Source organism: Octodon degus, unplaced genomic scaffold (genome assembly GCF_000260255.1).
Source record: "Octodon degus isolate 3935 unplaced genomic scaffold, OctDeg1.0 scaffold00167, whole genome shotgun sequence".
Lineage (NCBI taxonomy): Eukaryota > Metazoa > Chordata > Mammalia > Rodentia > Octodontidae > Octodon > Octodon degus.
The window spans coordinates 550,771-564,746 of record NW_004524743.1 but is presented as its reverse complement, the minus strand read 5'-3'; the positions used below and the strand labels follow the sequence as shown (position 1 = coordinate 564,746).

The 13,976-nt window shown below is 44.2% G+C and overlaps 1 protein-coding gene across 1 annotated transcript in view; it reads left to right on the top strand.

Moving 5' to 3' along the window:
- Positions 1-10,636, top strand: part of Map7d3 (MAP7 domain containing 3) — a 34,942-nt gene extending 24,306 nt beyond the window's left edge. Inside the window, exons 12-18 of the mRNA XM_023703285.1 lie at positions 1,260-1,398; positions 2,216-2,320; positions 4,149-4,202; positions 6,866-6,968; positions 8,026-8,224; positions 9,219-9,493; positions 10,437-10,636. Coding sequence (XP_023559053.1) covers positions 1,260-1,398; positions 2,216-2,320; positions 4,149-4,202; positions 6,866-6,968; positions 8,026-8,224; positions 9,219-9,489 — 871 coding nt within the window. The 3' untranslated portion in view covers positions 9,490-9,493; positions 10,437-10,636. The remainder of the gene's footprint in view (positions 1-1,259; positions 1,399-2,215; positions 2,321-4,148; positions 4,203-6,865; positions 6,969-8,025; positions 8,225-9,218; positions 9,494-10,436) is intronic.
- Positions 10,637-13,976: the final 3,340 nt, after the last annotated feature.

Below are 13,976 nucleotides of genomic sequence, written 5' to 3'. Positions count from 1 at the left end.
TAAGGAGAGAAAGTATAGGCAGCACTTCAGGGCTTTGTAACTGGCTGAGTGGAGAGGACCCTGACATCTCTGTACATGTGTGCTGTGAAGGTGCACTAGGGGAACGCAGCAAGAGAGCAAGCTCACCTCCAGGGTCCCGTCGCTGAGCAGTGGCACCTGGCTGATCGCAAACCTGGGCTGCTTGCCTTCACTGGTGTCAGCCTGTCTCTTTACTTTAAAGACTTGTAATTTTAAGCTTTGTCACCTAAAAACCACACTGTTTTAATTTGGCTGCTTTCTGGTGACTTTTGTGACTTCTGAAGGATGTCCTATGGGCAGTGAATCTTATGTGCAATGATGTGCTTTTCAGTTTGAAAGAGAGGTTCTTGCTTTTCCATGTGGAGGCTCCTTTTATGTTGGGCCCTGTAGTGTGAATCCATCTCCACTGTTGCGAAGAATAGCTGCAGTACTTGACTTCATTTTCAAGTATTAAGTGTCCTGAAATATAGTCACATACTTTGTATGGGATTAGAGTAGGGAAGGGAAAAGAGATATTAAGATTACCAAGAAATTGTAACTGGAAGAATATCATTCATTGCCTCATGTGAACAGAACTAACTAAGCCTTTGAAAGCACTAAACACCAGGACACCTTTACACTCTCTTATAATTAACCCTCATCCCCAGGTGAGGCTTGAGTGTGAGCAGGTGTAAGTAAGGCCTTGAGAGTAGTCTCAGTGTCTTCTAACAGAGATTATTTCTTTCTTGCATGTGTGCACATGTATGTATTTTTAAGATGTGAAGTTGGCCAGTACTTGATGGAAATCTTTTTTACTCCCATTCTTTTTCACCTTGATTTAAAAGGGTTAAAAGGGGGCTGGTGAAGTATTGCAGCAGACTAAAGCACCTGCTTAGGTAAGCACAGGGACTAGGATTCAATCCCCGACACCACATGCCACACCAGCCCTGTCTGCAGGGTGGGCTGAGCCGGCCAGAGTCTGGGCGTGGTGGTGCACGCTGTGTTCCCAGCACTGGGGAGACTGAAAGCAGGAGGATCACCATGAGTTCTAGCTGTGTGTTGAGACCCTGCAGCAACCAAATACATTAATAAGAGTTAAAATTATGGAAGTCCTGTGTAGTAACCACACAAAGTTTTATGAATCTAATGTAAATATAAATTGTGTTACTGTACCCAAGTAGTTTCACTTAATACTGTAAGTTGTATGTGGTAGTGACTAAGATGAATACTAAGATGTATTTATATGTACTCCATGTTACTAGGAAAGTGGCAGATGCGGCAAAGAGGGTGGACGAAGCCCAAGTTGAACAGTTATCAAAATGTGAAGATAGACCACAGGAAAAAGAGACTGAAAAGAGCAGAGGACCTCAGCCCCAAGAATACCAGGGAACAATGCAGCAGGTTTGCTGGCTTCATATTTTATCACCAGCTAAGAACCAGTTGAAACTCAGATTAGCAGTCTGTTTCTGAGCAGATAGATCATCTCCAGCCAAAGGCAGCATCTCCCAAGGGCAGCAAACAAACACAGAAAGCAACATGTTATACGTTACCACTCCTGTACTTGGCTTAAACAGCCAGGTCAATTTTTTGTCTTACATTCTGCAAGGCTACACCTGGCCCTCGCAGCTGCACCTCACACCCTTCAGCAGTTAAGAAAGAAAGAGATTGGGGATGCCTCTGAAAGTTTAAAATTATCAAACTCACCAAGAAGAATGGATCACCCTTGTAAATTCAAACTGCCAGCTAAGTAAAGCCCCAAACTGAGCACAGACTACACTCACTTTGCAGTATTACCACAGCCCAATTTATGTGCCCAGCATTAGTGTATCATGTTTCCTAAATGAATGTGTCCCCTGGCAGTCCTTGAGAAGACACTTCTGAATTCTCTTGGTGCTTTTGAGAAACCTAAGACGTTGGTTCCTAAGATGTTTTCATTACTGTTTTAATGTATAGCTCCATAGCCACTTACATACTTTTACAGTAAAGTAATCTGTTGTGTATAATAACTTTGACATCCCAGGCCTTTCAGATAAAGTCTGTGCATTCTAACTAATGTTTTAAAAATGACAACCTATGACTGTCATATATATATATATATATATATATATATATATATATAATTGAATCAAAAGACTGCAACTGTTTAATATTTTAAACTAAGATTCTCTTTCACTCGGATACATTGAGATTAAATGACATTCTTATGTCAATTTCTTAGAAAGGGGAGGCCAAAATAAAGGCTCATGAAGAAGCTGATAAACGCAAGAAGGAACATGAGAGAATTATGTTACAAAATCTACAAGAAAGATTAGAAAGAAAAAAGGTATTTGTTCTCTGTTGTCTGGATTTGGGTTGTATTAAATAGTGTTGGAGATGTGATACCAGAACGTTCTTGAAAACCGCAGATTGGATATGTGTTAGTCCCTGGCTGTTTTTCCACTAGGCATACTCTCTTCTTCCTTATCCAAGTAGCTGACTTCTACATAAAAGGCTCTCCTGTTCCTGAGCATCCATACCCTTGCTAGCCATTACAGCAGTGCCTCTGTATCAGATCCAGGGGAACAGAGCCCCCCTGAACAGGTGCCTCCAGCCGTAGTAGGCGTTGGTGGGACTTACTTTCTTCTCCACTGGGTTGGCATTTGCAGCAGCTGTGGTGCAAAGAAGTGTAGTCCTCTTTGAAAAGCCAATGCACAGCCCATGGTAGGGCCACTTTTGTGCAACTCACATGGCTCATCTACCATTCAGTCAAATGTTAGTTGAAGACTTCCAAGTCAGGAGTGGCAAGAAAAATGATGACAGTTAAGAATGATGGTCCAGGTGCTGGGGAGATAGCTCAGCAGTCTAAGTGCCTGCTTGGCAAGCGCAGGGTCCTGGGTTTGATCTCTGGCACCACATGCCGTGCTGGCCCCACCCCAGGCATACTGAGCCAGCCACGGAGACCGGGCATGGTGGTACATGCCTATAATCCCAGTTCTGGGGAGGCTGAGACAGGAGGATCACTATGAGTCCCAGCGACATAGTAAGACCCTGTACCAAACACATAAAAAAATGGTGTTTCACACAAAAGTGACAAAAAATTGCAGATCACAAAATGCAGAAAACATTTATTTCACATAAGGTAAAGGCATTAAGTACATCAGTTACCTCACATGACATACTGAATTATGAAGGTTCACATTGAACATAATCATGTCCACTTGTTATTTGGTGCGCATGATATTCATGTGTTGTCTGTACTCCAATTGGTCATTTGACAATAACTTTCCAGTTCTGTTTACATAGACATTTACCTCTCTTCTGAAGGCACCTGCTTGGGTATTTAAAAATACTTAATTTATGTTATCATGCATTTTAAGTATTAATTTCCATAATATTTGTATGTGGTTATATTAACATTATTTCTAATTCATGTGTCTGTTATGTGTTACAACAAACACTACATGTGTCTGTCTGGCTGACGATCTTGACTAGGGCTGATGTTAGAGGTAGTGCTTATACTGCAAGCACCCTGAAAAATCATGCTAGGGCATATTCTCCAGTTAGGTCTTATTTTGGGGGAAACACAGCAGAAGCCTGGTATGTGAGATGCTACAAGGCCTCTCCGTCAATAGACCTGGTGCCCTGAGGTGGCCAAGGAGCCACAGCTGGCCTCATGTCATGAAGAAGAAGAAAGAATTCTTATCCCACCCTAGGATACATTCCTCCTCTGCCGCCTGTCTTCTCTTTTTCGTAACTAACTCTCTTGACCCTATTACCATAGGGTCTTAGGGTTGAGGTACCTTACATTCATTAAAATCAGCTTCCTGAATAATGCGTTAAGACTAAAATTCTATTAGATGCTCTCATTGATTTGCAATAGTATGTGCTTAGTCTCAGGAAATGAATGTCCATGTCTGTGAAAATAAGAATGAGGAGCTGGCATTTGAGTGTCTGTGTTATGATACCAAGGACAGCTATTGGCATTCATGGCCTTTTGTAGCTGAAACCAGAACGGGAAGAGGACCTCAGCTGCCACCTGGGCGTTTTGTTGGCTTAATCTGTGGTTTTAGAGCAATTAGGGTCATTGACTGCCTCTGAGAAGTGGAGATATTAACTGCTTCATGACCACTGGTTTTAATCTTTTTGTTTCATTTTTTATTTCCTTTAAATAGAGAATTGAGGAAATAATGAAGCGGACAAGAAAGACAGACACAAATGTCTCCAAGGTAACCTCTCCTGCTGCCCACAGTACATAAGAATTCCGCGAGTTTCATGTTCTTGCCAGTTTTACACTTTTGAAATCTGGTAGTAAAGAAAGTATCAAATTCACATGTCCGTGATTATTAAAGATTTGAGCATGTTTTGTACCTTTGGATAGCTTTCCTGCTTTCTCTTGTGTGAAATGCTTGTTTAGGTCTTTTTGCCTAAACTCTTGGGCTGATTGGTCTATTGTTTTTTCTCTAGTCCTCTGAATGTTCTAAATTCTTCTGCTTTCTGGACCATGATACAGATGGCTCCTCCTGAAGTGTGGCTTGTCTTGTCTTGCTCTCTGTCATCTTCTGCTAGATAGAAGCTCCTGATGTTAATGTTGTTGTTGAATTTTGAGTGCTTTTTCATATGCTACTATTAATTTGGAGATCCACTTAGGTCATGTGGCTTTTCAAGTCATTGGCCCATTTTCTTATTTTATCCTTTTTCTTATTTTTGTTTGTTAATTGTATTTCTTTATTTACTTATTTGATACAGGGTCTCACTACACAGTTGGCACTCATAATGGTCCTCCTGTCTCAACCTCCCTAGTACTGGGATTGCAGGCCTGCACCACCACACTGGGTTTTGGTGGCTGGCATGGTGTTCCTGGGATTCAGGGGCCAGCAGAGCATGTGGTACCAGATATTGAACTCAGATCCTTGTGCTTTCCAGGCAGCTATCTCCCCAGAGATATTTCTTATGGATTGTAGGAATTTTTATGTGCTCTGGCCAGGAGTCCTTTGATACATGTATTGGTAGGAGGTACCAGGAATCAAACTCAAGACTGCACACTTGCCAGGCAGGTGCTGTGCCACCGAGTGATGTGTGTATTGCAGTGCTCTTCTCCCATGCCATATAAGAACTGATCAAGAGGCCAGTGAGATAGCTCAGCAGACTAAAGTGCCTGTTTAGGCAAGCACAGGGACTGAGGTTCAATCCCCAGCACCACATGCCTTGCCAGCCCCGCCCTCAGGGCTGGCTGAGCCAGCCGGAGTCCAGGTGTAGTGGTGCATACCTGTATTCCAGAAAGAAGGAAGATCACCACGAGTCTGAGCTGTGTAGTGAGACTACAACAACCAAATACATTTAAAAAATAATAAAAGAATTGATCAAGTAATATGGTATATGTTTAAATTTTTTAAATTGATTACATTAATAGATACATTGCCATTACTATCCATTAGAACATGCACCTTGGCTGGGGAGATGGCTCAGTAGAGTAAGTGCTTCCCTGGCAAGCGCAAGGGCCTGTGTTCAATCCCTGGTTCCCCCCAAAAAAAAAAAAAAGAACACACACCTTGCTGCAAATACTCTGAAGCAGTTCAGGAAATCCTCTTTCATGAATGCGTTTAAGAGGTCTAACCAAAACTAAGGTGAGTGCTACTGCTAAATGCCAGTCAGTGGAAAGGCAGGCTGGAAAAAGCTGTGTGTCCCCGTCGGCCACATTCACCAGAGCTGGCACCTTAGACCTTGAGGCTCTTCCTTAAAGTCAAAATGAGCAGGAAAGTAAATGTTAGAATCAATTTAGGACACTGAGATGACCACAACAGCCCAACTAAAGACACAAAAGAGTGTAACAATGACAATAGGGTGTGTCTGAAGTGAGGGGGAGTAATTTAAATGAGATTAGTGGCAAAGCATAAACGTTCACTCTATTTTTTTGATCACACCACTTGGTTTGCCTCATCTCTCAATGTGGTCATTATCGAATGAGCAGTTTTCATTTCAGGGAACTCATATTTACCTTTTTTTTCCTTTATGATGAATCCATTTTGGATCTTTTGCAGTTTTGCTTCCTCCAGCATCATATCTTTTAATGGAACACATGCATTTAATCTTTGCTGTGGGGCTATAATTCATACATCTCACTGCCGGGAGGCTCTGATTTGATGAAATAAATATGTTGAGTACTCTAATAATTTTAATTGGTATGAATAGTATTCATATTTATATTCGGGCAGTAATGATTCAAATTCAAGCAACTAGATTTGGTTCATTTATAGACTCTTTATTTTTGTTAGTAAAAGACTGATAAAATTGATGTGATCTATTTGTACCACCAGTGGTACAAGCTGCATAGTGAGACCGCTGGTGGTTCAGGCTGGCAGGGGCAAGTTAAGGCCTTTGTCTTCCGGAATCTGCATTCTTCACGTTCTGTGTTATAGAACTTACATGTTGCCTGTTTACAGTTGCCCATTGCTAGTTTTCAAACCACGAAGTAGCATGAGACGAAGGCCAGGTCAGTCAGATCTGAGAAGTGCCAGGACTCAGTTCACTGGCCCATGCAGTTTTACTGCAAGCAACCAAGAACTTTCTAGCTCTTCATCACTTGTCAAACCGCAGCTTAGTTGGAATTTGGAGCAGGGAGAGAACAGATGGCAGTCCAGAGCTATAGCCCCTGGACCCTCCCTCAGGGAAAGCCTTCATTTTTGAGTATCTTTCCCTAGCTGAATGACCTGACTAAGGGCCTCTGTCACTGTCCCCTGATTCTTGGGACCAGTTAAAGAGGTGATTTTTTTTTGTACCTTTTAACTGAAAAGTTAACCATCAATCCAGCCTCAAAATCAGACTTCTTTAAAATTCTAAGCCAGGGCAATTGAACATTATTTATAATTATTATTTTCTTTTTTAACTGCAGGCTACAAGAACATCTGGCAATGACACAACTGAAGAAGATGAAGCCGATGAGGAAGGGGACACCGGAAGTGATGAGGACTCCCTTGATGGCGTGCGCACATCAGGTTTGCTTGTTCCCACTGCTTCTGTTAGTCACCATTCAGGGGTCTGGCTGCCTCAAGAGCTGTGTGGCCCTGGGAAGGTCATTTCACCTCTTTGCTCAGGAGGGAAAGTTACTGTTGTCTTCATCCTGGCAGGCATGAGGGTGGAATGAGATACATCTGAGTGATACAAAGCATAGTGTCTAACATGTGGTAAACTGTAATAAACACTAGCTGCTGCTGCTATTACCTTATGGGTCACGCTAATGGGCTGTAGGTGGCAGCTTTTCCTCAGTTGAATGTGAGCATTGCTGGCATTTTCAGCTCAGGGCCTCAGAAGAGATCCATGATTGACTGCATGTAGAATTCCACTTTCTACCTCCTTAGTAAAAATTGAAATCGTGTCATGATATGCGTGCCGTCCAAATCATATTGCTGCCTCCCTGTGAGTGGGAAATGCTGTAGAGTAGCAACACTTGGCAAAGCCATCCATACTAACCCTGCAAGTGGTTAATGAGTAGGTAAGGAAGGTGTTGTGCAGGGCTAGCAGTGGAGAGATGAGGAGCCGTGGCCTTCAGCCTGAAAGAGCCATGGCCAGTGGGCAAACCATGAGTGAACAAGACAGTGCCTCTGTGAGTAGGGCACAAGGGCTTGTCAGGGTGCAGTAAGAACAGAGCAGTGGGAGCCTTGGCTTTGCTTTTGAGCATTGATGAGAGCTGCAGACAGGAAGGAGCACTAGAAGTGAGACCAAGCTCAGAGGCAGAGCTGGCTCTGAGTCCTCAGGGCCAGGGTGAGAGGCAAGGAGCAGTCCTGTTGTCCACGCCATCAGCTGTCGCAGCATTTTCTTAAATGTGGTCTCTTGTGCACTGAGGGTGGTGTGAGTGTGTACACTGGGCCACACTCAGGCTACAGCTGAGAAACATACAACAACTTAGGGGTGGCCAGCCTGGCCCCCAGAGCACCACCAGCCTTCCATATCCTACCTCAGGCAGACACCCCCATCTTACCAGAATCATATCCTTGGCTTTTCTTGTATTGATTATTGAAACCCCAATTTTAATTATTTATTTTTTATCCTTAGGCATTGGAAACAATGGAGATTCATCTACCAAACTCACAATGCCTTGTGAAAATGCCACAAGAACACCTCAGAAGCTGGTGCTTTTACAGGCCAAAACTAGTGAGGTCAATGAGGAGCAGACCTCATACTTCAATGGTGATATGAAAACCTTCAGACAGCAGGACCCCAAAGACCCTTCAAATCATGCAGAAGGCTCACGGTGAGTCACTTGACACCTTATTTACCAGAGTGAAGTTGGGTTATGATTAAGTGCTAAGCAGACCATATTACATACTGAGCTCTTTGTGTGCACATTCCAAACACTCTGTCAGACATCAACCTGACAGAAGCCAGCTAATCCCCAACAGCCTCATTAGGTAAGGACCACCGTCCACTGTCTCAGAGATAAGCAAACTGAGGTATAAAGCAGCCAAGGGCCTTATTTGCCTAACAGCCCACTACTAAAGGGCAGAGCCCAAATTCAAACCAAGATTTATCTGACTCCAGACTATTTTTGTTCACATGGTTAATACCTCATAAAGTCAGGGAAGAAGACATTTATGGAGCAACTGCCATAAACTAGGCATTTTACTTCACTTTTTGTGCGGTCCTGGCTCTCACACTCACATGTCTGGCCCTTTTTTATTTTGATATGGGATCTCACAATGTCACTGTATTGTCCAGGCTCAGCTAAAATGTGGTCCTCCTGCCTCAGCCTCCTTAGAGTGCTGGGATTTAGGCACACACCAGCGTGCCTGGCTATGTTGTCTATTTTATATCTCACTATACCTCTGAGATGTATCATTATTCCACATATGTGGAAACAGCAGCAGAGGTGAGCTCAGGGGAACAGAGACAATTTCTTAGGAGGAGACACTGCTCAGGCAACTACCTGAAGAGACCCTAAAGCTATAAGACCTATGGGGATAGGAGCATGCTAGGAATCTTGGCACCTCTGCCATGGGGAAAGAGTACCAGAGGAGGAAATCCCACACCTCACTGTTCACTCTTGACCAACTTGAAGGAGGGGGCCAGGGTCCCTGGCACCCTGCGTGTGTGCATGGCTGCTCCTTGGTCATGGTGCTCCCTGGCACCCTAGGGCTTTCTAGAAGACACCAGGTTCTCTGAGCTCCAGGGTCCTAAAAGTTCAGGTTTCTTTCAGGCAGAGCCTTGGTGTTGGGATTATCAGAGTTCTCATGAAAATGTCTTTCCAGACCATCTACCGAAAGAACATCCACCTGCACTGACAAATCAGGCAAAGCGAGGGAAGCCGCCACCAGCACCCAGCCCACCCAGAGTGTCATCACTAATCAGGATTGGATTTGTAACCAGGCTTTTGACTTTGCTCATCATAACACGGCGTTACCTGCCACCGAGAGCACTCGTAATAGCCACAGCCACAATTTGAGGGATTCTATGCCAACTCACCAAAGTCCTCAGACACCTTCAGACCACGAGAACAGGAGCAAGCCTGTTTCTCCTTAGTCTGGTAAGCCTCCAGCCCATCCTCACTTTGCCTGAGCCCTTTCCTCACAGCCCTCTCCTGCTCCTGGCTCCCAGACAAATAGTTGAGAGTACAGGAATGATTTAGAGGAATCTTCCACTCACACATTTACAGTGGGGCTGTGTTTCATGTGTCTCACTGCCAGGTGGCTTAAACCATCATTAGTGCCTGCATGGCTGGCTTTTTATGAATTTTGTTAGTAAAAAAACCAGAAAAGTGGTTAGATCTGTTTGTGCCACCACTGGTATGAGCCGCTCAATGGAACAGTCATTCTGGTTAAAACTGGCAGGAATCTGTTGTTGCTTTTGAGAGTAGATGACTTGATTCCAGTTTTGATTTCTCACATTTCTTGCCAGACATGAAAAAAGTGAGTTCCCTTCAAAATGCAGGTTCTCCTGGACTCCTAACCCACCGGCTGCTTGACAAGCTTATAGATGCCCCTTTAGGGCCAAGTTCTGACATTTAGAGTAGAAAGTTCTGACATTAGTTCCTTATTCTGTGTTTCTAAAATCAAAGGCTATTGCTTTTCTTTCTTTCACAAGATTTCTTTGGGAAAAGAAAACAAACTTTTGTTGTACTGATAAGGCTTGGACCTAGGGTCTTTGTCCTAAACTATATCTTCAGCCTTTTTTATGTTATTAATTTGTTAGAGACAAGGTCTTCCTAAGTCATCCTGGATGGCCCTAAACTTGTGATCCTTGTGCCTCAGCCTTCCAGAGTGCTAGGATGGTGTTACTACACCTCAGATTCGGGGATTACAAAGCATCTTTTGGGGGTTGAGGAAATGGGGGACATTTCTAAGAGCATCAGCAAGTCAGCCACCCCAGGGACTGCTGAAGGTGTTAGGCCTGCCCCAAAGGGAGGCCAGGGTTGCTGTGAGATCTTCAGTGTCTTCTCTAATTTTTCTTTTCCTTTTCTCTCTGGTCAGATATGTAAACTTCGTGATAAGCTTCCTATTTCTCAAAATTTTTCTGCTTCGTGCTTGAATCCAGCAAAGGAAATGACCATTGAAAGAGGAAGAAACAAGACATCCAAGATCACCTTACCATCTATCTCAGAAGATACTCATGTCATCTCATTTTCTTGTGAGTTCTAAGTAAAAAGATGTCTTTGGTTTTCTTGAAAAATCCCCATTGTCTCTTGTGTTTTCCTACCAATGTGTGTGCACTTAGAACATTTTTGTAAATGGTAATAATCAGATTTTAAAAGAATCCTGTTGGAGGGACCGTCCGGTTTTCCATGTGTTTTTGAAATCTTAGTGTTTCTTCTGTTTAACAGTGACATCAGTTTTGACACATAAAAGCTCCTCTTGGTCTTGTTAAGAACCTGCTAGATTCTGTGAGGCTTGGGACTGCTTGCAAGAGCTGTGTCCAGCTGTTGCTAACACATAAGTATCATTTCCCCTTGATATGTGTCTCCTTCCTTCTACTGTCCTTCGTGCCTGGCATTCATACCCCCAGTGCATCTATCACCGTCATCAATACAGTATTTCCTGTCGAAGGACATACTGGGATTTAACAACAAAAATGGGGATCACTTTTGTTATGTATGTAAAGCAGTACTTAGCTGCTGTCTCTTGATGGTGTTGAATTCTCCTACATGTTGAACGTGTATCACCTTTTTCTCTCTGTTCTCCTCAGTCCTGTTCCTCAGCATATACTCAGGCTTGGGCTTTGAAACCAAAATATGCTCGCTTTTTTCTAGGCACTGGCTACAAGTGAGGACAGGGACAGCGTTCCTACTGTCCCCATGAGGAGCACACGCATGTACACACACACGAGTACACATGCACACACGCGCGCACCAGATATATGATTCCATAAAACTTGAATTTGAATTCCTTGTCCTAACACTAATGAGTTTCATGGTGTTGAATAACAGAGTTTGAAATAGACCAATGATTCCTCTTGGCTACCAGTCTTGGGGTTGTAAAAGGAGGTAACTATTCTTTCTAATCCTTCGTTTTTTGCTACTTTAAGTACTGTACCTTTGTTAAGATTAGGGAAGGCTGTCTTACATTTAAAAACTTTTATATACTAGCTTTCATATAGAAGGCAGAGACAATCTCCCTAAAATGAAGTTCTGATGTTTTTCTGCACCAGTGGCACATGTTGAAACACTGTTACAGCTCTGTGTAAGTGTGTGCTCTATGAAATAAACTTGGCAGATAAAATCCATTTTGTTTCATTATGATGGTAAGAAATACCCTGGTCATGGTATAAATGTGGGCCCAATTGCTGACTAACTCAGCACAGGCAAATAGCACCCTCAGCAAGCAGTAGGCAGACCCCGACTTCCCTCTTCTTGCAGTTGGTCACGCGGAGTCTCCTTCAGGACAGCAAGGCGCCCATTCCAGACTCTGGTCTTCTTACTACAGCTACTCAGTGCTTGCCACTGTTTGCTCTGAGGGCTTTCACTTACTGATAAAGGTCTGTTGTGAAAGTATCTTTCTATTGTGGCAAAATTCATGTAATGGTCATCATTTTTTTTCTTTTCCCCCCCTTTTTTTCCCTGAGATGGGTTCTGGCTGTGTTGCCCAGGCTGGGCTCATGCCACCCTCCCATACCTGAGTAAAAATCACCATTTTAACCAAAGAATACATGCACAGGCTGTGCAGTCATCTCCACTGTCCAATTTCAGAACATTTCTGAGGAGAAACCCATCCCCTTCCCAACCCTTTTAAGCCCTGAATGTGGCATTTGCTTAGATGAAGAAAACCCACTTGATTTTTTTTTGTCTCACTTTTTAAGGTGTGCGTGCATCTGAGCAGTTTATGCACTCGTTTGTTGCCCCTAGTACTAGGGGTAGAGCCCAAGGGTGCTCTATGATTGAGCTGTCTCCCCAGTCCTTTCTTACATTTTTATTTGGAGATAGGATCTTACTAAGTTTCCCAGGCTGCCCTTGAAGTTGCGCTCTCCTGGCCTTAGCTGGGATTACAGGCAGGCACTAGGCGCCCAGCTGTGTGTTCATTTACATATGCATTTCTTCATGACATCACTGTGACTCTGAATGGCAAAACAAATATTGTGATATCCTGTAAATGTTTCCTTTCCAATCTTAAAACACGCTTTATCACTAGTTTTAGTTTAGCTCTCATCTTTGTAGCCTGAGCACCCATACACACAAGCTGAACACATCCCACTCTTGCGAGCGGCCCCACCCTGATGACTTCATCTGCACTTAGAGCCCCTGCCTGCCAAGTCTGCCATGAGGGCCCTTGGTCCACCTCTTGAGTAGGGTTTCGGCCACAACTCCAAGGCATGAGTGGAGTCCCTAGCCTTCTTGCCCCCCACCTGATGCTGCGGTCTCCTCACATTTCCCTTCCTCCCTGCAGGACAGATCCCTGGTCTCTACTAAGAGATTCTTTGGAGTACCGTTTTTCCCACACCTGTGTCACCAAGGTCACCACATGTGACAACTCTAGTACCCAGAAGTCCTGCTCCCTGGGACCCTGAAGGCCAAGTCCTAGCCAAGAAGGCTGCCAGCTGGGTCTGTGGCCCTGTGCATGCTGCCTCCTCTGGGCCTGGCTTATCTATCAAACCAGGTGGCTCTACTGCAGGCCCTGTGTCCTCTGCACTTCACCCCTTCCCAGGTGCCCTCCCTGGCCAGAGGAGTACTGGGAGCCATCTGGCCCCTGAGCAGGGCTCAGGCCCTATGCTCTACCAGGTTGGTCAGAGCAGGCCCCAGCTCTCCTGCAGCCCAGCCACAGTGTCTCCAAGGGGTCCTGCTTGCACCCCAAACTCTGAGGATGCCAACTAAATCACAAGTGCAGGTCTCGCATAGGACATGTCAGGTTCCTCAGAAGCATCAGCGCAAGGATGGGAGTTGATTTTTATCTACATGATCATTACGGTGGAACTGGGCATTTGTTCCCAGTCACACAACTAGAAAGAAGCAAGGCTGGTACTGAAGCCCAGGCCTGTCCTACCCCACCCCTAGTTTGGGAGCCACACAAAACGAGGCTTGTAGGGCAGGTGAGACACCAGAACACTGTCTTTGGAGCTGGGGACAAAACCCTTGCCAATGCTGATGGAGCACTTAGTCTCATTTTATAGGTGAAATGATCTCAGAGAGGTCAGGTAACTTGCCCGAGGTATCATTCCTAGAGAGTCGGAGAGTAATCAGGTTTCGAACCCAGGTCTGGCTCCAGACACCACTGCCTTCACCACATGTTAGTATGTTCTTGAGATTCTGACCTCTTTTGAGGGGGAAAATGCTTCTCTGCTGGCATTATAGTAAGGAAATTGCCCTCATTCTTTCCAAGTCTTATGGTTGTCTCTCTTTCCACAAACACAAGTTCCTTCTAAATGCTGAGTACCATGTGTGACAACTCTCCTCAGTGAAATGCAAGAGGTGTGCCCAAGGTGCAGTTTGTCACTTACAAGCTGTGAAAACCCAGGAAAACTTCTTAACCCCTTTGAACTTCCATTTCTCACCCGGAAGAATGGGGCTGATGCACCCTCAGCTG